This window comes from Grampus griseus, assembly GCF_964374135.1.
Source record: "Grampus griseus genome assembly, chromosome: 15".
NCBI classification, from domain to species: Eukaryota; Metazoa; Chordata; class Mammalia; order Artiodactyla; family Delphinidae; genus Grampus; species Grampus griseus.
This window is the reverse complement of record NC_139009.1, coordinates 7,731,958-7,756,301: the sequence shown is the minus strand read 5'-3', so window position 1 is coordinate 7,756,301 and position 24,344 is coordinate 7,731,958. Positions and strand designations below refer to the sequence as shown.

Below are 24,344 nucleotides of genomic sequence, written 5' to 3'. Positions count from 1 at the left end.
TTGGTGTGCGCCTGTTTGTTTTGACTGAGATTCCTGGCCCGTAGACCTTTTCGTTCTTCCATGCATGTGACAAATTTAAACTTAACATATTTAAATATTAGGTGAAAAATGTTTAATTTGCATTCTCTGTTACACTCTTTTTTCTTGGAACTTTAGGGGATACTCCATTTTATGCAGATTCACTGGTAGGAACATATAGCAAAATTATGGATCATAAAAACTCACTATGTTTCCCTGAAGATGCAGAAATTTCTAAACATGCGAAGAATCTCATCTGTGCCTTCTTAACAGATAGGTAATATACATTGAATTTCTTTATAGAGAATCCTTTTAACTTCTGGATTTGTAGAAATGAAAGCATACCTAACTCTTATTTACATATAAAATCAATCTTTTTATCCAAATTGCATTTAATTCTGGTTTAGCCTTTTCCTACTGCTAATCCTGGTGTTGGGTTACCCTTGTCATTTTGTATGTGCAGCCTAATGGTAATCTAACTCTAATCTTAACCCTCATGTCTAAAAGGAAAAAAACAGAACTTGGTAAAATAATGCATTTGAGAGAAATAAAACTTCTGTATTATTCATATTTTATCCTCTAAGGTGATTTAAGCCGTACTGCTCTTGAGTGTACAACTTTTGAGAAGAGAACATTTTTGTGCAGATAAATACTCAAAAGTTAATAATCTTAAAAACTATCTGTGTTTGATTTGAGAGTGCCTCCTTCCCAACCGTTTTTAATTTGCATTTGAATATGAGCAAGTCCATCCTGGAAATTCTATATTTCTTGAAACAAACTAGATGAACATTGTTGTGAAAACCTGCCTTAAAAAGAGAAGCTAGAAAACTATTTGAAGTTTCTTCCTTGCCCTCTCTATTCTGTTCTTTTCTGGTTTCCCATTTTATATTTGTAATAGGAGTCATCCTATTAAAGGACTAACTCATATAAGTGGGTGCTTCCACCTCAGTCCAGACTTACCTCACTAGCTTTATGATTTTAGGAAAATTATTTTACTTGTTGGGGAAATAATTTTACTCATCCTTAAAATGATGGGATCGGATTAGATGATAACTAAGAACATTTCTTGCCCTAAGATGCTGTGATTCCTCAGCACACCTTATTGTTGCCTGTTAGCCAGTTGCTGTTAGAACCAGTACTGCAGTGACTATCCTTATACATTTATCTTTGCATACGTTTTGTAGGATAAAATCTTAAAGGTGGAATTCTAGGAGATACATTTTAAAATTGACCTACTTGAGTTACAAATTTGACCCCCAGAGAAGCCACATCAGGGTATATTTCCATTATTAATAATTGTTTCCCTCATTCTTGTCAAACTAAGTATTATGAATTATTTCTTTTCCATACAAAGAAAGAAAATTATATTTTTCCTCATTAGACAGCTTAATCATTTTTATATGTTTATCAATCATTTGTACAATAAAACTTTGATTGTTAATTACATGATTAATGAATAATAATACATGGTGATAAACTCAAAATAATGTTTGATTTGAGGACTAGATGGAGTTGATGGGAATGACCATAATTTGTGCTGAAGGGTAAAATATAAAACAGGATACAGCATATGCTAATGAAAGGAGTACCATTCATGAAATATTTACCTTAGCAATTTATGGGGAGGTGTGGTTGCAGTCTAAGTAATGATTGTAGGTGGAGAAAAGATAGTTTGAAAAGAATTTAATGCCATCAGTGTGGCTAAGAGCACTTCCTTCTAAACTTTACAGGTTTTTTTGTTTATATTAAACATAGCTCCAGGGACATATAAAAAATGTTTTTTATTTCCATATAGTCTTCACTGAAGACTCAACATGTCAAAAAATGAAATTATTAGTAACATTTTTTTGTATTCAGAATGATAATTTTAATATAAATGTAATATATATTTAACAATTTATATTTAATATAGATGTAGATATATCCAGAGTAAACATGGATAGCTTCAAACATAATATGTGAGTTCTTTTTAAGAAAGGAGGAGGATTTTTTAAAATAACGTTTATTAGAAAGGTTTTAAAAAACTCTTCTATGCCAAAAGTTAAATCTCCATCCATTTTACCCCCTAAAGTTGGTCACGTGGTTTTGGCACACGCAGATGATTTTTTTCATTGAAAATCTCGTACTTTCATTTGACACAAAACAGGTGGAAACATATTTCCCTTTCCATGGCATTTACTATCTAGAGCAATCATATACTATAAAATTAGATTGCTTATTTTTGAGCAACATTTAAGCTGAAGCTTTTAATAAAGATATCTTAAACTCATTTCTGATCCTTATTTTGATCCTTGTTGAGATAAGAGTTAATATTTTTGTATTTATATAATGTTACTCTTTATAATACAATTTTTAACTGCATTGTTTAGGGAGGTACGACTTGGAAGAAATGGGGTAGAAGAAATCAAACAACATCCTTTCTTTAAGAATGATCAATGGAATTGGGATAACATAAGAGAGAGTAAGTCAATAAATTTAAATATTTCCATTTCATCACATTTTAAATCTCATAAATTGATTCCTCTTCTGAATTAATAAACATGTCTGTACACTTAATGCTAACTAATTTTTAAATTGAGAGGTTTCATTTCAATTTGTTCTGAAGCAGTACTTATAACTAAATTAATATTACCTCAGTATCTTAGCAAACTAATATGTCTTTATTTCCCAGTGCTTTTATGATAAACATAGGTTTCTTAATTTGTTAAGCTAAGTTTTATGGATCTCAGTAATTTTCAGAATTGGGGAAATACAATTCTTTAATTCAGTTGTTTGAATTAATAAATCAGTAATTAGTTACTTATGGAGACCATACTCTGGTGAATACTAGGGTAAGCATAGTAATTCATTTAAACTTCATGTATATTTAACATTAATTCATTTGAAGAGTAAGAAATATTTCTACTTAAAGAATGTAGAAAACCGAAGACTAAAGAACGTATATGCAAGTTATTGCTGCTTGTAATTTTAACACGTAGAATAATATCATCCTGCTTTCCTTGTTTGATTGATTTATCTATATTTAAAACCAATCTAATATAATAATAAAACATAAAATTTCAGTTCTTTGAAATGATAAAACAAAATCTGTTACTAAAATATTCTATAGTAAATCATAATAATATAGTACTGTTAATGAATCAATATGTAATATGTTAATATTTATATAACATTAATAATATATAATCACTAATATAAAACAAAACAGGGATCATTTATATAATTTTAAATCAGATATATTATTATTAAATAACTTGTTTCTTTTCTTTTAATAGCGGCAGCTCCTGTGGTACCTGAACTCAGCAGTGACATAGATAGCAGCAATTTTGATGACATTGAAGATGATAAAGGAGATGTAGAAACCTTCCCAATTCCTAAAGCTTTTGTGGGAAATCAGCTGCCTTTTATAGGATTTACCTACTATAGAGAAAATTTGTATGTGACTTGTTTGTTACATATTTATTGTTTTCAGCATCTAGCTATAAAGAGTTGTCTTACTTCGAGACTGAATTATAGAAGATAAAGTGTTAATTTGTTTTAAACTGAGTTTTTTCATAGAATATTTTATGATATTCATTTACAAATGAATGTAAGGCAATGTTCTGTGTTCTTTGGGGGATATAGAGTAAGACCAAACACCTGCTTTTGAAGGAGCTTGTCAACTAATAAGGGATATAGGAGAATTATATAGTCATAATAAAGGGTAGAATGTGATATTTGCCTTAAGAAACGTACCAAAAAGATATGAAATGGTTCAGAAGAAAAATAAAAGTCACATCTCTTTGGGACGAGGGTAGGGGAAAGTCAGGTAAGACCTCAGGGAAGAGGTAGCATCTTAGCCAAGTCTAAAGTTAAGAAAGGGTTTTGAAAGGCTGAGATGTAAGGAGGTTAGGTGAGTATAGTGGGGAGGTGAATACTGGAAGGAAAAGTTTGAAATGTAAGCATACTTTGGGAGCAGAGTAGTATAGTCCAGTAGGGTTCAAACATAGGGTATATATATATATATCACTGTATCATGACCATTTGGAGGATTTAATGAAACTGTGATTTTCTTGCCTGTAATCCCTCCATGTAGTGCAGAGCCTGGCACAAGATCATTCAATACATATTGGTCAACTGGAGTGATTATTGGGTATAACATTAGAAAATAGACTGGAGTTGGAGTTTAGGGGAAGCATAATGCAACAGATGATTGTTGTGTGCTGTGCTAAGGGACTTTTGACTTTGACAGGCAGCAAAGAGCCACTGAAAACTGTTAAATAGTTGAATGAAGTATTAAAGATGTTTGAGAAACATATATTTGAGAAATTTTTGGTATTTCCATGTGTGTAATGGTTGGGGTGATCAACCATTACAGTTTCCCCAGGACTGAGGGGTTTCCTGGGATGTGGTGTGGGACTTCCATGCTAAAACCAGGAAAATCCCAAGCAACCCAGCATGAATTGTCATCCTGCTAAGGACAGTGTTCTGAAAACTACTGTAATGCTGACTAAATTGAGGATATCAGTGCCAGGAGAAACCCAAGCATGTTTATACACAGTGAGGAAGGACCCAGTTAAGCGAGAAATTAACAGTTAAATAGAAGTGATGATTTGTGTATTAAGACCTGGAGATCAAGAGATGTTATTTTTGAAAAGGAGGAGAGCTATCTCTTTCCAGAAGATTTCTAGAAAAGAAGAATAAGATAGTTACAGGAACTCAAAATGAGATGAATAGGGAGAAAAATGTAGTGCTATTTAGTGACTCCAGTCTCAACAATGTTAAAGACTAGAACATCCTCTTAAGAGTGAGAGGCAAGAAATATTTATCATTTTAAATGATTGAAAATGTTATACATCTCTAGAGGGGAAAATATTACTTCATTTTAAATATGTTGAAGTGAAAAGAAAGAGAATCTGTAGTTGGAATTTAATTCTGAGAATAACTTGGTATTAGAAAATGAGTTAAAATGACACGCAAAAGAATTTATTTCCTGCCTTTCTTTCTAGGTTATTAAGTGACTCTCCATCTTGTAAAGAAAATGATTCGATACAATCAAGGAAAAACGAAGTATGTATAAATTTTTACTACTCTACACGTGTTCAAATATTTTAGCAATATCCCTGTATTTTTAAAGTTCACTTGATGCTACTTTTAGATGGCATTCCTTCTTGCAATCCAGTTCAGCATAATATTGAAGTGGTTCATTTATTTGACAAGTATCACTGTGTGAGATCCAATGGCTAGTGAAAAGATGACTTGTACATGGCTTTAGGCTTAGTTTTAGTAGCAAAAGTGATAGAATAGGTTTACAAACAGCTGTATTTTCTACCAGTTAGAAAATTTTATGATCTTAGTACTATAAAAGAGTACAGATAATAAGCTATAAGGATATAGAAATAGTAGATGATTTAAATTTTGACTATTTAGCAATGAATTCATATAAAGGATAATTTTATCAAAATGTTACAATATTTTGTGACCTCTATACAAAGCTAAATCATGAACACACACATAAATGAGGATGCTAAACATTTTTCTCTTCAAAACCTAAAAAAATGAGTTAGGTAGTTTTGGTATGATTTGTGTTTTAGGAATTTTACAAAGCATAACAAGCATTTTAATGTTTTTGTTTTGTTTTAAATAGGAGAGTCAAGAGGTATGTTGATGTCAAATATGTTGAAAAACAGGAAAATCTCATCACTCTAGCGATGTTTTGTTATAATCACATTCCACCTAGCATTTGGAGTACTACACCTACCCAAGAGAGAAGTTCTCAACCTTTTTTCTACCAAGTATTCTTTTTATTATTGCTCCTATGGATCTGTTGTTTAAAATATATATTGTATAATTTTCTTGTTTTTATTTATTAAGGATATATAAGTAGCAGTAAGAACTTTTGATTGGCATGTGATAACTAGTGTGATCGAATTATACTAATGTAGTAGTAGCCAAAAGCTGTTAAACTTGACTAGTTCATTGGCCTGTATTTTCTTACTAGGGAAGTATACAGTTTTGCTTAAGGTATATGAAATATTTAAGAAGTCATGGAGAACATAATCACTAGAAAGAATAGTGGAAAGAACATTGGCCATGGAATCTAATAGATCAGGATCTTTTGCGCACTGCCATTTATTAGCTATGCTATCTTGGCCCAACTGTTCACCTATTTTGGATTTCAGTTTCTTTATTGAATAGATATAATACTACCCATCTTTTTAGGGGTTTTGTTAGGATTAATGAGACAATATCTGTAAAGTGCCTGCCACTGTACCTAAAACACAAAAGGAACTTGAAAAGTTAAATCCTTTATAAAGGCAGTAAGGCTCCCAAAATGCAGTATTTAATGCTTTCTGTAGTTTTAGTTTGTTTAAAGCCCGACATATCTGGCCTTATAGCAAGATGACTTGTAATTAATTAGTTGTCATTTATCCAAAAGAGTTATTGTTGACAACTTTTCACAGTATTTTGCCTGGCACAGTGTAGGAAGATATAAAGAAGAGCTTTTATATATCTTTTTTTGAGGGAAAACTTATGTAACATTACATAAGTTTCAGGTATACAACATTATGATTCTCCTTCTGTATTCATTGCAAAGTGATCATTATCAAAAGTCTAGTAATCATCCATCACCATACACTTGACCCCATTCACTCATTTCATCCAGCCCTAACCACCTTTTCCTCTGGTAATGACCAATCTGTTCCCTGTCTTTGAGTTTGTCTTTGTTTTATTTTCTTTCCTTTTCTGTGTGTGTGTGTCTGTTTCCGCATATGGTTTTTGTCTTTCACTTTCTGACTTATTTCTAATACCCTCAAGGTTCATCCATGTTGCAAATGGCAAGATTTCACTTTTTTTTTTTTAGGGCTGAGTAGTAGTTTCCGCTGTGTATAATATACCACATCTTCTTTATTCATTCATCCACTAGTGGATATTCAGGTTGTTTCCATAACTTGGGTGCATATATCTTTTTGAATTAGTGTTTTCATATTCTTCAGATAAATACTCAGAAGTGGAATAGCTGGATTGTATGGTAGTTCTATCCTTATCTTTTGAAGAATCTCCATACTGTTCTCCATAGTGGCTGTACCAATTTACATCCCCACCAACACTGCACCAGGGTTCCCTTTTCTCCACATGCTCTCCAATATTTGTTATTTTTGTCTTTTTGATGATAGCCATTCTGACAGATGTGAGGTGATATCTCATTATGGTTTTCATTTGCATTTCCCTAATAATTAGTCATGTTGAACATCTTTTCATAGGTCTCTTGGCTATCTGCATGCCTTCTTTGGAAAAATGGGAAGAGCTTTTATTATTTTTAAGAAAAGTAATATATTTTTGAGTGTGTTCAGTCAAATATTCCAAATATTTGTTTCAGATGGAGACCTTTTATCTTTATAAGCACAAATGGTGACAGTATTTTCGAATAAATAATCTACAAAAGAATGATAGAGGGTATCAAAGGATATCCTTTGTTCATAATGAATGAGAAACTTGGTGTCATAGAAGAATTCTGCCAAGATCGGAGCTTTTTATTCTTATGTTTACATAGTGTGTTCATACATACATGTGTACTGTAACAGAAAGCAAGAGATGGAGGATTTTTTCTCTCTGTCAATAAAAATCACATTAAGAATGTACAAAAACTGTACCTATATTAAGTTGAAAGAAAAGAGATTATCATTGTTTTCTTTAAGCCTCTCACCTTTTAAATATGATCAGACTTTATAATTATAGTTTCTTATTTTCTGACAGATTCAGAAAAAACTATACACATTAGAAGAACACCTTAGCAGTGAGATACAAGCCAAAGAGGAACTAGAGCAGAAGTGCAAGTATGTTTTGTAGATAATTGTTATATTTTAAAATGTAAGTTTAAACATTTTACTAAAAAAGAAGAGCTAAAAAGTAATTATATGATAATTTTATAATTTATGGTAAATGTTTTTATTGTAAACTAGGAGAGAATTATTTACTGTTGCCTTTGAAATTCTTTAGATCTGTTAATACTCGCCTAGAGAAAGTAGCAAAGGAGCTAGAAGAAGAGGTAAAGTCGCTCTGCTTTTATTAACATTTTTGTTCATAAAAAGTTTTGATGCCTGACTTATCTACAGAGTTCTTTTAGTACCATATTAATACATATCTTGTTATATAGTAAAATCTACCTTGTAGTATTGGTGGACAGGACTCTCAGATTATAGGGTAACCATGATAATAGGCTTCATTTTGTTATGTTTTTGCAGATGAGTTAATTTAGTATGTGTAGATATTTCAAGTAAAAAGAAAATTGCACTCATATTACTAACGTGACTTAAAAATAGAAATTGACAATTGTTTCTTTTTTTATTCAGACCCATAGTTTGTATTAAGTAAAGATGGTTCAGTGGTGATGGAATGTTACAGAAATTTTGATTTTCAATAGTAAACAAAGCACTTATGGTCTTGATTATTTAAGAATAGTGTACTATTTAAAAAATATGGAAAACATTGTAGTTTTAACAAAAGGGCAGTTAATAGCTTTTTTAAAGGTCTTTTTTATTTGCTTGATGTAACTGAAATATTTTTTGTTTTCGTTTGATTTTTATACATACTTTCCTTTGATAATAACTTCAAGCATTATTTCAGATTACCTTAAGGAAAAATGTGGAATCAGCATTAAGACAATTAGAAAGAGAAAAGGCGCTTCTTCAGCACAAAAATGCAGAATATCAGCGGAAAGCTGATCAAGAAGCAGACAAGAAGCGAAATTTGGAGAATGATGGTTTGTGGTGTAGAATATTAAATACTAAGAGAAAATGTTTGTGTGTATGTGTGTGTTGTGTTGAAGCTTACCGCTAAAATGCTTTTTATCACAGTTAACAGTTTAAAAGATCAACTTGAAGATTTGAAAAAAAGAAATCAGAACTCTCAAATATCCACTGAGAAAGTGAATCAACTCCAGAGACAAGTAGGTTGATCCCAGTTTATAAGGATATTAAATTTTATTTATGACTATCTGTTAACATTTGTTTTAATTGGCAGTGTTACGAAGAGGAAATCATTAGGAAGATATTTTTTAGGTTTTTGTTTATTTTAAATAGTAATGGGGTAATAATTGAAGGTATTTTCATCATATATACCTGTGTTTATTTGTTTGTTGTTTGTTTTGTTTTGAATGGAATAACAGCTGGATGAAACCAATGCTTTGCTGCGAACAGAATCTGATACTGCAGCCCGGTTAAGGAAAACCCAGGCAGAAAGTTCAAAACAGATTCAGCAGCTGGAATCTAACAATAGAGATCTGCAAGATAAAAATTGCCTGCTGGAGACTGCCAAGTTAAAACTTGAAAAGGAATTTATCAATCTTCAGTCAGTTCTAGAATCTGAAAGGAGGGACCGAACCCATGGATCAGAGATTATTAATGATTTACAAGGTATTAAAGTAGATATTGCACTTGAGTTCATCTTAATGATTTGTGTTTTGGACATAACCTTAGATGATGGATAATGTGCTAGAATAGTACATGTCTGAATATAATACTCTGTTATGTAAGGTTAGCATATTAGAAATACATTGTTACAAAATTTTATGGATGAAAGATTTACTTTCAAATAGTATGAAGTATTTTTAGTAACAAACCACTTCTAAAGGTGGTAGATTGGATTCCAGTCGAATTAACTCTAAAGCACTACACCAACAATTATAAAAGTTCTGCTTATAACAACTTTAAAGAATGAGGTGAATTCCAGATTTTTTACTCTAAGTTTAATATGTATACTATATGAGTTTATTGTTTTTAAAAATGTTTCAATTTTAGGTAGAATATCTGGCCTAGAAGAAGATTTAAAGAATGGCAAAATCTTATTAGCAAAAGTAGAGATTGAGAAGAGACAACTACAGGAGAGATTTACTGATTTGGAAAAGGTAAAACATGTTAAGTTTTACGTTTGTGTAAGTAAATGACTAGACAGTTTCGGGTTGAAAAACTTATTTTAAAATAAGGAAAATTAGTAACTGAAATATTTCCAACACTCATGTACTTTCTTATATTCACACTTGGTTATGTAGATTAGGGATGTGTATTTTAAGGCATACCATAACACTACAAGCAGCCCTTAGATGTTAGATGCTTATGAAGGGAGAGTCTCTTGGGGTGTATAATGAGGATGCTTCTTCCTGGGCATCCAAGGAAAATGCAAATTTTGACTTACAATATATCTTTTTTTTAAAAAAATAAATTTATTTATTTATTTTTGGCTGCATTGGGTCTTTGTTGCTGCATGCAGGGGGCTACTCTTTGTTGTGGTGAGCGGGCTTCTCATTGCAGTGGCTTCTCTTGTTGTGAAGCACAGGCTCTAGGCACGCTTGCTTCAGTAGTCGTGGCTCATGGGCTCTAGAGCGCAGGCTCAGTAGTTGTGGCTCGTGGGCTTAGTTGCTCTGCGGCATGTGGAATCTTCCTAGACCAGGGATTGAACCCGTGTCCCCTGCATTGGCAGGTGGATTCTTAACCGCTGCGCCACCAGGGAAGCCCATCTTACAATATGTCTTTAAAATGACATAAAGTTATCGTGACTTTTCATTTAGAAGTTTACCAAAAAGTACTATAAACCAAGGATAATTTTTAGGCTCTGTGCAGTTAATATTTTATTTTCATTCACTTAAGTATTTAATGTACCATGTGGTAGAAATATCAGGATGCAGTTCTTCCCCTTAACAATCTCACAGTCTAATGGGTAATTTCTAAAGTAATAATAAAGTACACAGATAATTCTAATGCAGTGTGGTAAGTAGAATGATAGAGGTATGAGCAGGGTATATTGGGTGCACAGAATGAATCCCTAATCTGACAGGGCAGGATTGGTTGACAGGGTAAAGTTGGGGAGGACAGCATGGGCATAAGGCACAGAGGATAGAAAATAAAAAAGTCATAGTCAGTTTATTTAAATGCAAATGATTCAGTATTTCTGGAGTAAAGAGCAGGGGTCAACAAATTTTAATCTTTTAAGGGAAAGACAGTAAATACTTTAGACTTTGCAGGCCATATGGTCTCTGCTGCAGTAAAGGGAATGGGCATGGCTATGATCTAATGAAATTTTACAAAAACAGACGTCAGGCTAAAACTGGCCTGAAAACCTAATGTTAAAGTGTGATGAATTCACTGGCCTGAGTGAGGCTACAGAGCCAGGCATGAGCCAGGCCATGCAAGATGTTGAATACTCTGTTAACAACACTTAGTTGCTCTAAGTAATGGACTAGCCACTGAAGTGGATGATTTTATTAGAGGAACATTTAAGATAGATCATTATGTACCATGTGGAAACTAGGTTTGAGGAGGACATGATGACGTAGGTAGATTAGTCAGAGGCTTTTTCAGTAACCTAGATAATGGAGACTTAACTAGTACAGTAGTTCAAAGGATGGAAAATAAGGATGAATCTGAGAAATATTTGGAGGAGGAATATTTGGGAACACTTAGTGATTGATTAGATATGGCGTGTGAATAGTACTCAAGAACGAGTTCTGGGTTCCTAGTTTGTGACGAAATCTATAGTGGTACCATTAATTAATAAAGAATAAAGGAAAAATAGCTGTTTTAGAGGAGACAGTGATAAATCAATTTTAGTCCTAAGTTGAGATGCCTGTGAGACAGCCAAATTAGGATGTCTACAAAGAAGTAAGCTATGGTAGTAGCAGCTAGAAATATTTGAGAGTCATCGATATAGAAGTAACTCAAACCATGTGACTGGAAGAGCCCATCTGCAAAGAGATTGCTTAGAACATTGGTTTTTCAGAGCAGAGTAAATTAGTCTGTTGGTGGATTGTGTAGTTTGAAAAAAATCATTTTTATTCTTGAAAAACAAAAGAAATACCTATATTTACGATATAAATTATAGAAAACAAAGAATTAGAAAATCTTTTGAGGATATATCGAAAATAGACTGACTTCTATTAAAGATTCTCAAATTAAAACAAGTCTCCTAGGTGGAAAATAAGGGTGAATAGTAGAGGATCCTGAGATTTTTTTTTTTTTTTTAGATATAGCAAAGGGAAGCATTAGGTATGTTTTAAAAGTTTGAGAAGTGATAATATAGGAAGAGGAGAAGCATTATGGCTAAAGAACACTACTCCAGAGAACACCCAACATTTAAGGGGCAGCTGGGAGAAAACTTCACATGCAACAGAAAAGATGAGAGCAGGATGGGGAGAGCCAAGTGAGTTCAGTGTCAGGTATGTCAAGGAAATAGTTTCAAGGGCAACAGTGAGTTCAAATGAAATAAAGACTATAAATGTCTGTTGAATTTGATACTGAGATATCATTTGTCACTTTATTGAGCTCAAGCAATCTCAATGAAGATCTCAAAACAGTAGAGTGGAGATGTGGGAGATGGGTACAGAGGGAAGTGAACAGGTAGAGTGCATAGATTACTTTTACAAGAAGTTTGAAGATCGGAGGGAACATGTTGAACATTATTAGTAAGCCTGTAAAAAAAAGACTCTACGTTTTTGAAATTGCAAGCCAGTCTTTTTTGCTGATAGCTGCCATTTAAAATCTTTAATAGGAGAAGAACAACATGGAAATAGATATGACATACCAACTAAAAGTTATACAGCAGAGCCTAGAACAAGAAGAGGCTGAACATAAGGCTACAAAAGCACGGCTGGCAGATAAAAATAAGATTTATGAATCCATTGAAGAAGCTAAATCAGAAGCCATGAAAGGTACGCATTTTCATAAGAAGGTTTTCAGCAGCATTTTACGGAATTGATTCTGTATTCAACTCTGATTTTGAAAAATATTTTAAAAAGTATTAGGAAAGCTTTACATATATGTTTTTCCTTGAAGGCAGCATCCATTTCTAAGGTAGTAAGCCCCCAACACAGAATTACTCAACCGAATTTCTAGATCAGAGAGAAATTAATAGTTCAGTGCTATCAACAGTGACAGGCATACAGAGTGTGAAGCCCTAGATACATCTATTCAGATTTGGGGGATATGCTCTTTTTATAATATTTAGTTTGACATTTCACCAGCTTGTGTTACAAAAGTCTTGCGAGTTTATAGAATGTAAGTTCACTGAATATTTTGAAATCTGACATGATAAATATACTAGCTAGATTTGGTCAAAGTCACACAATACTAATGAGTATAGGGTAAGATAGCAAAGTGAACTTTTCCACAAACCAAGCCCGTATCTTGGAATTAATTGTCTTTTAGATAATTTCTTGTTTTCCAAACTGACTGTTCATATATGATGGATTTGAAATTCCAAAGGAAATCAGTAAAGTATTCTTGTCAAAGATTTATAAAACTCTTAAAAAGAAATTTCACTTCATATTAAAGCATAACATTTATTAATAACTTAGCAAAAAATAGCCTTTAAATTATTGAATGTAATTAAAATTGGAGATTTTTTTTTTAAACAGTTTGGTTTAAGGCATTGATTCTAGCTGATATAAAATGAAATGAGTGCTTTATTTAGAAATATCTAACAAGAAAGTTAGTGCGCCATGTTTCCCTGTCCATGGCCTAAAAAGACAAAGTTGAATTTCTTTTGAGGTCATAATTTAGATGCAATAAAATGCAAACATTTTTCACATTTGTAATACATACATATAATCACTACCCAAAACAAGATACAGAATCTTTATTTTCCTCACCTCAGTGAGTTCACTCATGCCTCTTTCTATTCTCTGTGCCCATATTAGGGTGATTAGTTTTTAAAATGAGTACATTTGTTTATAGATTATTCTCTGAAGTGTTGAAAATAAACCAATTTAGCATGTAACTCATTTTTTAAAATTCCTTTTTACAGCTGTAACATAAGGTACAGATGACTTTCATATTTTGTGTGAATACACAAAACTTAAATTTTATAGATGGTATATCTGGTATAAAGCCTTTGGTCTTTTCCAATGCATGTCATTGCATTGCATTCTTTGTTTAAGAATATGGCTTAGCAATGAATTACTAGTTATGTGACTTTCTCTAGTTACTTATCCTTTTTGTGCCTTGTTTCCTGTAAAGGGACAATTACTGTATTAGGTTGTTGTGAAAACCAAGTATAATGATACCTGAAAAGTGCTTAGAAATGCTAGCTATTTTTAGTAGTATGTGAAAAATGGTTTCATTTTTCTACACTTTTGAAGACAGTTCATTAAAAACTGAAAATTCATAAGGTTTAATTTTTACCCAATATAACTCTGTAATAAATGATAATTAGAGGTTGAACATTAGGTATGAAGGAGCAGAAGAATCTATTGAATTTGAACAGATTTTCTAATCGGTACATCAGTAATCCTTTACATGTAATAACTTGCAGTTACTATGAAATCACTTGATTAGACATAAACTTTGTCTGCTCTTCACTTTGAGACTGAAAAAATGTCTTTAGAAGTCTTTTCTGATTAATAAAACAAATTAAAAGTTTGTTGCAAATCATTTAGAAAATAGAGGAAAATAAAAAGTAAAGATTAACCAGAATGCTACTAAATCAGGATGATATTTTGTATATTTTCTCAATTTTCTCTACTGTTTTGTTTTTTTTCCTTTTAAAAAATATTGTGAACATTTTCTTAGGTCATTGAAAATTCTCCTGTGTGAGCACTTATCAAGTGCTTGCCATGTGCCAGGCAGCATTTAAGTACTACACATGTGCTAATGCAAAATCTTTGCAAAATCCCTATGGGTGTAGGTGCTATTGTCACCATTCTAGAGATAAGGAAACTGAGCCTCAGAGAGGTTAATTAAGTTGGCTAGTCAAATAATTAGGAAGTGTCAGAACCAGGATTTAAACTCAAGAAGTTTGGTTCTAGAGTCCTGTCCTCTGCCAACTCCCTAAAACATAATTTTCATCTTCTGCATAGTAATATGCTAATATAGAAAGAGCCATTGAGGTCATAGCATCTACCTCTATAATGATTAGGATCTTGCTTAATGTTTTTAGGCAAGAAGAGTAACACTGAGAAGCACAGAGTAGCAGAAAACTAAATCTTTATTTAAAAAGATGTACATGTCTTTTAGAAACATTAAGTAAAGGCAGAATTATTTTGCTTTCATTAAAATGGATGTAATATTGTGGAGTGTGGTAGAATTTTATACCCTGCAAATGAAACACCTGATTTTCAAGCATGAAATTGTTGACATTCAATTATATTAAGAGGAGAGATGAAAATATTAAATTGGAAATTTAAAAAATTATTAAGGCAGCATCATTTACTGTAATTTTTATTAGCACTGTGTCATGTGTTTGTTATGCTCCTTTTGTTTGATTCATGATTATGTCCATTTTTCTGGCAATAGAAATGGAGAAAAAGCTCTTGGAGGAAAGAACTTTAAAACAGAAAGTAGAGAACTTGTTGCTGGAGGCTGAGAAAAGATGCTCTATATTGGACTGTGACCTCAAACAGTCACAGCAGAAAATAAACGAACTCCTCAAACAGAAAGATGTGCTAAATGAGGATGTAAGTGTGAAGTTTACTAATAAATAATAGTAAACGATTTAATGAATTAATAGTAAACTAGGTTTATTTATAAAGGTTCAGTGATGGTTTTATAATTTAAAATTTTTTCTTGTAAAATAATATTCCATAATCTTTCAATTTTACCGAATTTGGATGATATACTAAATGAATCATGATTAAAACTTTTTTAAAGACCACATTTTATTTTGAAAATATGTCATTATGGAAAATCCAAGAAATATTTTATTTTGAAGTGAATTAACTGTTTAAGGGGAAAAATCTATTTTACATCATCATATTTACTGCCAGCTTCATTGATAAGAAAGTCAAAATAATTTACTTACATACCAATAACACTATTTTTTAGGTTAGAAACTTGACATTAAAAATAGAGCAGGAAACTCAGAAGCGCTGCCTTACACAAAATGACTTGAAGATGCAAACACAGCAAGTTAACACACTAAAAATGTCAGAAAAGCAGTTGAAACAAGAGAATAATCATCTCCTAGAAATGAAAATGAGCTTGGAAAAACAGAATGCTGAACTTCGAAAGTAAGTTAATTGTTTGAGACAAAATTTATTAATATGCACAACTATCCACATGTAAATTATCTTAATTTTGATTTATCTCGGGATTTTCTTTTGACCCTTTTATTTTCTTGACCACATTTTCTCTTTCTTTCTGTTTTAAGTAATGTGTTAAGTGCCACTGTTGTCCTTCAAAAAGATTTTATTTGCTTCCCTGACAGTTTTTTTACTACTGCCACCTTATGATATAATATATAGAGTGTTGGTGTTGAAGAAGAAGAAAATATCTGGTATTTGTACTCCGTGCTCTTAGTATTTTTCCTCAGGACTGTCCCTCAAACATAAGTGCTTTTTGTTTGTTTCTTTAGTTTCTGGGACTTGGAAATGTTTGACTGTTAAGCAAACACCATATAAATTTTTAAATCAGTTTTTAGGATACACTCTAGTGCTATATTTAATTTACTTAGAAAATAGAAAACATTGGTAAAATACTTTTAAAGTATACAGTAATATACTGTTAAAATTTACCCCATTCAGTCATTAGTAGTATAATTAGTTCTTCCCAATCATGACCAAAGGTCATATTGGATTCCAGTTATTTGATAGGAGGCAGAGTGAAAAGAAAATAAGCTTTGGAGCCAGACAGATCAAGGTGTGAATCCCATTTCCACTACTTACTAGCTGATCAACTTTGGGCAAAATATTTTAACCTCTCTGAACCTTTTGTCACACCTACAAAAGGGGGGCAGTAATAGCTTCCTTGTTAGGGATCTTGTAAAGCAGGGGTCCCCAACCCCCAGGCCACGGACTGGTACCGGTCTGCAGCCTGTTAGGAACCGGGCCGCACAGCAGGAGGTGAGCGGCAGGAGCGAGTGAGCGAAGCTTTGTCTGCCACTGCCCATCACCCCCCATCGCCCCCCATCGCTGGCATTACCGCCTGAACCATCCCCCCACCCCACCCTGGTCCGTGGAAAAATTGTCTTCCACGAAACCAGTTCCTGGTGGCAAAAAGGTTGGGGATCACTGTTGTAAAGGATAACAATGACTTATTTACAGCATCTAGCACACAGTAAATGGTAGGGACCATTATTACTACAACTGTTACTGTTACTATTACTAGTATGTCTACTATAGGACTATTACTTTGTTCCTATCACTTTTGCTAATTGCCTGCTTTTTACATACCTGTGACAGGTCAGCAAGATTGACACTACTTAGGAAAGGATGGTCAAATATTCAAATATTGACACCTCCTAGGAAAGGATGGTCAAAAAGAGTTTGTTCTTTTTGCTGATCTATTGCCTAGGTAAACCTAGATTCTTAAACTTCATGAGATTTTAACTTTTAAAAATTGGAACTAGAAACTTGAACAGTATTCAGGCATCTTTGTCCAATATTTTTTTGTTCTTGCTTTTTCCTTTGTGTGTTAGCTTTATTCTTCTCTCTCATTTTTTTATTTAACAGAAAACTTGGTCCTTCAAGAAGGACAAACTCTAGAGATATGTCTTATAGCTTCATTTATGTGGAGCGACCCTGATTTGGCTTTTCTGGATCTCTAAGTCCTGAGATGGAACTCATTTGCCTGGCTTTGGTCAAGAGCATAAACTGTGGATCCTCAGTTCTAGGGAACATAGTCTTTAAAACTATTTGACTGCACAGCTATTCTCCATAGTATTTATTCTAACAGCAATGTTTACATGAATACAAAGGCTAGTTAAATATCTAGATTGTGTTTCTTCTCCTGTTCTAATTACTCTTTGTTTATACCTAATTTATGATACTTAGTATATATGCCTATTATTTTCTTCATAAGTGCACTTGGATCTATTGTTTCTTAATCCCTCAGTTCCTAACCCCTCCTGGCCAAAGATACCCACATCTGCTGTCTTAATTACCTAACAGAGTATAAATTCATTGAATGGCAAAAACAAAAAAACAAAAAAAAACACTTATATTTTGCTATCTCCAACCCTTGATTAATTTCTTGCACATAAGACATTGTCAGTAAGTGTTGCATGAATGAATGCATATCTATCATGTGTAAGGCACTGATAACCACTATGGGAGATTCAAAGATGAGTCAGATGTATTTCCTACCCTTAAGCTTACTAGCGTTTTATCAGAAGTTATTCCTTAGGAAGAGGTAAGGCAAGTACATAAATAATTGGAATACAAAGTTAAATATATATATATGCAATGAGAATTTACATATGAAGTGCTATGTAGCCTTGCACTTGAAAATGGCCAACATAGACTTCTTTTCTTCCTTCCAAGATTCCAGTAAAACTCTAGTAGAGGAATTTTTTTAATGTGTAAACCCACATCATGTCATTCCAGTGGATTGGAGGACAGGAAATTACTTTAGTTAATGAGATAGTGGCAGGTGGGTGGAAACCTTCTGCCTAATGAAGTAGAGCAGCAGAAGCAACAGCCAGGAGTATATATGAAGTGGGATATAGGTGAAGAAGAAAAATGTTTCATTATTCAAAGCAAATACCTTGGAGGGCTGGAGTAAGATGTGATGTTATAAATGGAGCGATCTGCTGGTCATACTCTGCCACTACCCCTTGCAGAAATGTCTGTGTCAGGCATTGCCGCCACTAGGGTTCCTACAGAGCATTCCCTCTGCAGAAATGGGGCGTACCCTCTGTGGGTAATTACAGCAGCTAGTATGGGGTCAGCAGCTCAGAGAAAAGCCTTTCTCATTCTGGCATTTAGTGGTCTTCCTGTTTATGACTGACTTCCTAAGCCTCTCATTTTAAACTGAAGTTTGCTATTTAGAAAACCCCTCCCCTGTACCCAGAGATTAAAATTTCTGATGCCTCCTGGTTACTCATCACTAGGCATTTGAGGAAAGCCTGGGGTTGGGGAGAGGTTAGGGATGGTAAGAGCTAAATTCTCACATCTGACAGCAGGGAATTGGTAAATAATTAAAATGTATGTCAAGAAATAAGCTGAGATGTGGCGGTAACCACCAAAAGAACAATACATAGAAATGAAACAAAGTGATTTTCTCTAGGGGAATAGGGTTAGCCCATGGATGGATATGGATAGGAGACTTAGAATTTTTTCTGTGCTAGTCTGTACTGTCTAATTGTAACCATGTGCATATTATGTGGTTACTTTCTGAAAAATATTTTTTCTTAAATACCTAATGAATGTTGAGCTTTAAAAGTTACATATAATGAATGGTAGCTCTTCAAGAAGATCATGATATTAAAATTACACTGGGGTTTGCTGCAAGCGGGCTTAGCTGGTGATGATGATTTTAAATTTTTAAAACTTGTTCTTTCATGTGTTATTAATTAGTATCTTTCACATTTTCCGCTCAGAGAAATAAAAATCATGATTCTTTAATAATACACTCATCAATAATAAAATAGAGAATTTACACAATTAAGTGACATTGAGTGATAATTTCCTTTTTACCCAGAAGTTGAAGGGCCAAGTAAGTAAACAAAGTGACCAAATTATATTAAATGCAAATAAGGATGAAAGTCCTAAGTAATATTAAATTGAAGATAGTGTGATTAAATCATTTAATCTCTGAGTTTTTTCTTGCTATCTACATTTTTATTTTATTTTATTTTTTTGGCCCTGCAGCATGTGGGATCTTAGTTCCCCAACCAGTGATCAAACCCATGGCTCCTGCAGTGGGAGCGTGGAGTCTTAACCACTGGACCGCCGGGGAAGTCCAGCTGTATACATACATTTTTTAAATGTCTAAGTGGTAGTAAAATATTTTCTCACTATAAAATATTCAGAACTATATTAAAAGATAAAGCGAAAACAATATAAAGTCTCCTTTATGAATGCAGACATAGTTAATCTCTACAGAGGTAATATATCTTAACAGTCTGTTATTTGAAAAATCCTTCCACACCCTTTTCTGTGCCTGTACCTGTACATGTATACCATATTTATAGGGTTGAGTTTTTTGCAGATTTTATTTTGTGTTTTTTGTTTTTTTAATTGTATCATATGTTGTGTTGTTCTCCAACTTTACTTTTTTCCCCTTAGCTTTGACTTGGAATAACTGTAATATATATATTTTGTTAATAAGCCTAGACTTTAACTTATTTCAACCCAACCTCTTAAATGCATTGTTAGGCTCATTTTTTATTTAATTTTTTTCTTTATTGAAGATTAAAATATGTACAGAAAAAGTAAACAAATGGTAAGTGTAGAACTCAGTAATTTTTACAAAGTGTTCAAATCTGTGCAGTTACCATTTACATTTAGATATAAAAACCTATACTCTTTACCTCTTTGCAGGCCCCCTCCCAGTCATTTCTTCACTCATTCTAAGATAATCAATTTTCAGGTGCTCTTTTAATTCTGCTACTTGGTTGGCATAAAGGGCTGATGACAAATGCATGCCTGAGAATATGTAATTTAGTGTTATTGGTTTAATATAGCAGTTTGGTCTCAGAATCCCTTTATACTCTTAAAAATTTTTGAGGATCCCAAAGAGTTATTGTTCATGTGAGTTATATCTAAAGTTATTTTTTGTGTTAGAAATTGAAACTGAGAAAATTTTAAAACACAGGAGCATACAAGCACACATTCCATTAGCTGTTGGAGTGATAAAATCATCATATGTCATACAGCCTCGAGAAAAGCCCATATACACTGAGATAATTAAAGTTTTAAAAATAGCAATGATTCTTAGTATTATGAAAATAATTTTACCTCATGAATTCTCTGAAAGGGTCTCAGTACTCCCACGGGTTTCCTAGACCACATTTTAAGAGTTGCTGGCATAATATGTGTCTAACTTATTTAAACCTTTGATTCAATGTCCCCACAGAGAACGTCAAGATGCAGATGGGCAAATGAAAGAGCTCCAAGATCAGCTTGAGGCAGAGCAGTATTTCTCAGTAAGTTCCAGATGTGTTACTTTGAAAATTCTTGTATTTGTAGAATTTGTAAAAAATTTTTTGCTGCAAAACCAGGAGACTGATCTTGTCTTTAGAATAGATTCTGATAGCAAACCCCAGACAGAATTTTGTATGAATGTTTTGTACCACACACATACAAAAGGAACACCTGGGCAAGAGACTGTAGATAGTTTAACAGAAATCCATTGTCATTGCTAAAAACATGGTTCTAAGCACATATTCATACCCTATGAAGTTGATTAATAAAAGCATTGATTTTTGAGGAAGAATATATTTTCATAATGAAAGAAAGAAAATTGTCATTTTAACATTTGTACTTTTTTGAGATCAGTTTTAAAATACGAAGTAGTAACTGTCACCTCTGTTTCACTGATTTTAAGCCAACAAAATTTTCTTGTCTAAATTAGTAATTTTTTTTTTTGCCTCTTCATCCTATCAATCTGTGTCATTTAATGAGAAATCTCACTGTGATATCCAGTTGAAAATCACGCTTCTAAATTATTAGCTGAACTTTTATCAGTTAATTGGTTGATTACCAGAAAATAGAAAAGCTCTTTAAACTATTAATTTGCTCATGGGCTCAACATTACTGTTTTATGAGCATATTTGTATGTGCTCAACTGGACTTTTTGTCTGGATAGCTTTTGAATATAGAAATAATATTCATGATGATGATGATACATATTTCTATTATATTTTGCTATTTAGACCCTCTATAAAACACAGGTTAGGGAACTTAAAGAAGAATGTGAAGAAAAGACCAAACTTTGTAAAGAATTACAGCAGAAGAAACAGGAATTACAGGATGAAAGGTAAGGAAAAGATCCTTGTCTCTTTTGTTCATAGCCATGAACCCCACTCCTAGAACAGTGCCTGCTATACTCCAAATAAAACTTTGTTGATGAAGTGAATTAGACAAAAATTTGACTTTGTAGTAAAAAATTGAACATTAAAATTTTATCCCTCTAAAATGTAGGGACTCCTTGGCTGCTCAACTGGAGATTACCTTAACCAAAGCAGATTCTGAGCAACTGGCTCGCTCAATTGCTGAAGAACAATATTCTGATTTGGAAAAAGAGAAAATCATGAAAGAGCTGGAGATCAAAGAGATGATGGCTAGACACAAACAGGAACTCACTGAAAAAGATGCTACAATTGCGTCTGTAAGTAAAATGCTTGGTTCTTTTTTGGTTCTAATTAAATTACTGTATCATAAGTCTTCCTTAGAAATACTAAGAAAGTAACATAGATCTAAAATGAAAAAGTGTATATGCTGGCTGCAAAATATTTGACCTAGTGAACCATCAGCTTCTCAGTGTTTGGCAGAGAGAGGCTCAAAAGAAAACTACTTCCAATGGCTTCACCTGTTGGTAAATTCAGAGTTAAAGGACTAAAGTGAAAGGGAAATACCAAAAAGAAAACAGTTTTTTTTTCCCTTGTTAAACCAGTCTTAGTTTAAAAGAACCTTAAAACTAATCATGCAGTTTAATCATGAAGATAGTCATATGTAGGTTGAAAAAATTGCAAGAAAAATTTCAAATAGAAGTAAAATATCAAGTAGTTGAGTTTGCCTTATCAATTATCCAGACCTATTAAAATGCTACAGTTATTTAAAAGTTTGGCACTAGAACAGGGATATTTAATCCTGTTCAGTGGAAATGAGTAGGGGGGCCAGAAATAGATTCATCATACACATACAGGAGCTTGGCATACGGTATCAGTGGCAGTATACAAATCAATGGGAAAGGATACAGATTTAATAAATGGTTTTGGAATAACTGTATTTTTATGTGGAAAGGAATAAATTTAGTTTCTTGTTATCATTTACCATATACAGTGGTAAATTCTAGCTATCTTAAGAACTTTAACTATGAAAAATAATAATTTTTAAATATTAGAATGGAATACAAAATTTACTTATACCAGAAGATAGCAAATAAATGACAGGGAAAAGGTATTTGTAATGTATTTATTGAACAAGGGATTAGTATCTAGAATATAAGTGGAACTCCCACAATTCAATACGAAAAAGTTAAATAATCCAAAGGAAAAATTGGCCAAAAGAGAAAACCTAGAAATATGAGCAGATGTTTACTCATACAATCCAGAGAAAGTCCATAATAAGATAAATGTGCGAGAGAAATTCGGACACAATACTCCTAGCAGCATAGATGTTTGTAATAGCAAAAAATTCATATGTTATTTTAATAGATGAATGAATGGATAAATGAAACGTGGTAGAAGACAGAGCTACTATATCAGTTAAAATGAATTAAGTAGGTCTTTATATATATCAACAGTTTAAATCTTAATATAATGTTGAGTGAAAGCAGTTACAGAAAAATAAATGCAGTATGATGCTATTTATGGACAGTTTAGAATCACATAAAACCGCATTATATTATTTCACGTATATGTAATAAAAGTATACAATCATGGTTGGGAAGGATGAACATATAATTCACAATAAAATATCCTTCAGGAAGGAAGAAGAGGAATAGGATTTGAAGTGAATACCAAAGAATGTCAACTTCTTTAGTAAAATTTTATTTTCTGTTTTAAAGCAATGTTTGGTAAGAAATGAAATTATGGTTTTAAAATTTATTCTGCATGATGGAATGCAGAGCTTTGTTATAGTATTTGCTTTTTTTAGTTTACTAAATTGTTCTTCATTTAAAATACTGCTAAGGATTTTTGAAAGAGGGCAATTTTTTGGCTTCCTGGGGTGCATATGAAGTCGGTGTGGTTAGCAAATTTTCATCAAGGGTGAAGTTTGGTAAGGTACGACAAAGGCAAGAAGTGTAGAGATAGATGTACTTAGAAAAACAAGAGTTTTAGCAACATTCTAGGATATTTTCATTTTGAAGTACTGCTTTAACACTTAACATTTTGTAAATTAGGATATGATTTTTGTTCTACTTTCATTTCTTAGCTCGAAGAAGCTAATAGGACACTGACTAGTGATGTTGCCAATCTTGCAAATGAGAAAGAAGAATTAAATAATAAATGGAAAGATGCCCAAGAGCGTATGTACTAATAAGAACAGTGTTTATTTTCAATATGCCTAACGCTTGTCAGCTGCTGAATTATCAGTATAATTTTTACATTTTTCTGTTTCAGAACTTTCACGGTTGAAGGATGAAGAGATAAGTGCTGCAGCTATTAAAGCACAGTTTGAGAAGCAACTGTTAACAGAGAGAACACTCAAAACTCAAGTGTGTATAATATGCTCTAAATATGATTTTGAAATTTTTCTTAGTTTACCTTTTTTACATTTTACTTCTAACATTACAGATTGGCTGTAGCAGTCATTGCTTGTATCAGTATTTGTGAACAGTCAGGATTATGTGATTTTTACCAGGTTGGGAGAAGCTAGATTTGATTAACATTGTTGAGTTCAGTGTTTATTAAAGTTTTTCTTAATTTTTCCATATGGAATCACAATCCATCCTAATTTTTTATTGTAATCTGAT

At 32.7% G+C, this 24,344-nt stretch overlaps 1 protein-coding gene across 1 annotated transcript in view; it reads left to right on the top strand.

Annotated features, from left to right (window-relative positions):
- Nucleotides 1-24,344, top strand: part of ROCK2 (Rho associated coiled-coil containing protein kinase 2) — a gene marked incomplete at its 5' end in the record, with an annotated part of 137,691 nt that overhangs the window by 92,900 nt on the left and 20,447 nt on the right. Inside the window, 19 exons of the mRNA XM_082672788.1 lie at nt 157-295; nt 2,388-2,479; nt 3,294-3,453; nt 5,007-5,067; nt 5,645-5,656; nt 7,756-7,835; nt 7,999-8,047; nt 8,626-8,761; nt 8,856-8,947; nt 9,167-9,413; nt 9,798-9,904; nt 12,541-12,700; nt 15,282-15,442; nt 15,810-15,994; nt 20,781-20,850; nt 21,580-21,683; nt 21,848-22,034; nt 23,804-23,897; nt 23,992-24,086. Coding sequence (XP_082528914.1) covers nt 157-295; nt 2,388-2,479; nt 3,294-3,453; nt 5,007-5,067; nt 5,645-5,656; nt 7,756-7,835; nt 7,999-8,047; nt 8,626-8,761; nt 8,856-8,947; nt 9,167-9,413; nt 9,798-9,904; nt 12,541-12,700; nt 15,282-15,442; nt 15,810-15,994; nt 20,781-20,850; nt 21,580-21,683; nt 21,848-22,034; nt 23,804-23,897; nt 23,992-24,086 — 2,231 coding nt within the window. The remainder of the gene's footprint in view (nt 1-156; nt 296-2,387; nt 2,480-3,293; nt 3,454-5,006; nt 5,068-5,644; nt 5,657-7,755; nt 7,836-7,998; nt 8,048-8,625; nt 8,762-8,855; nt 8,948-9,166; nt 9,414-9,797; nt 9,905-12,540; nt 12,701-15,281; nt 15,443-15,809; nt 15,995-20,780; nt 20,851-21,579; nt 21,684-21,847; nt 22,035-23,803; nt 23,898-23,991; nt 24,087-24,344) is intronic.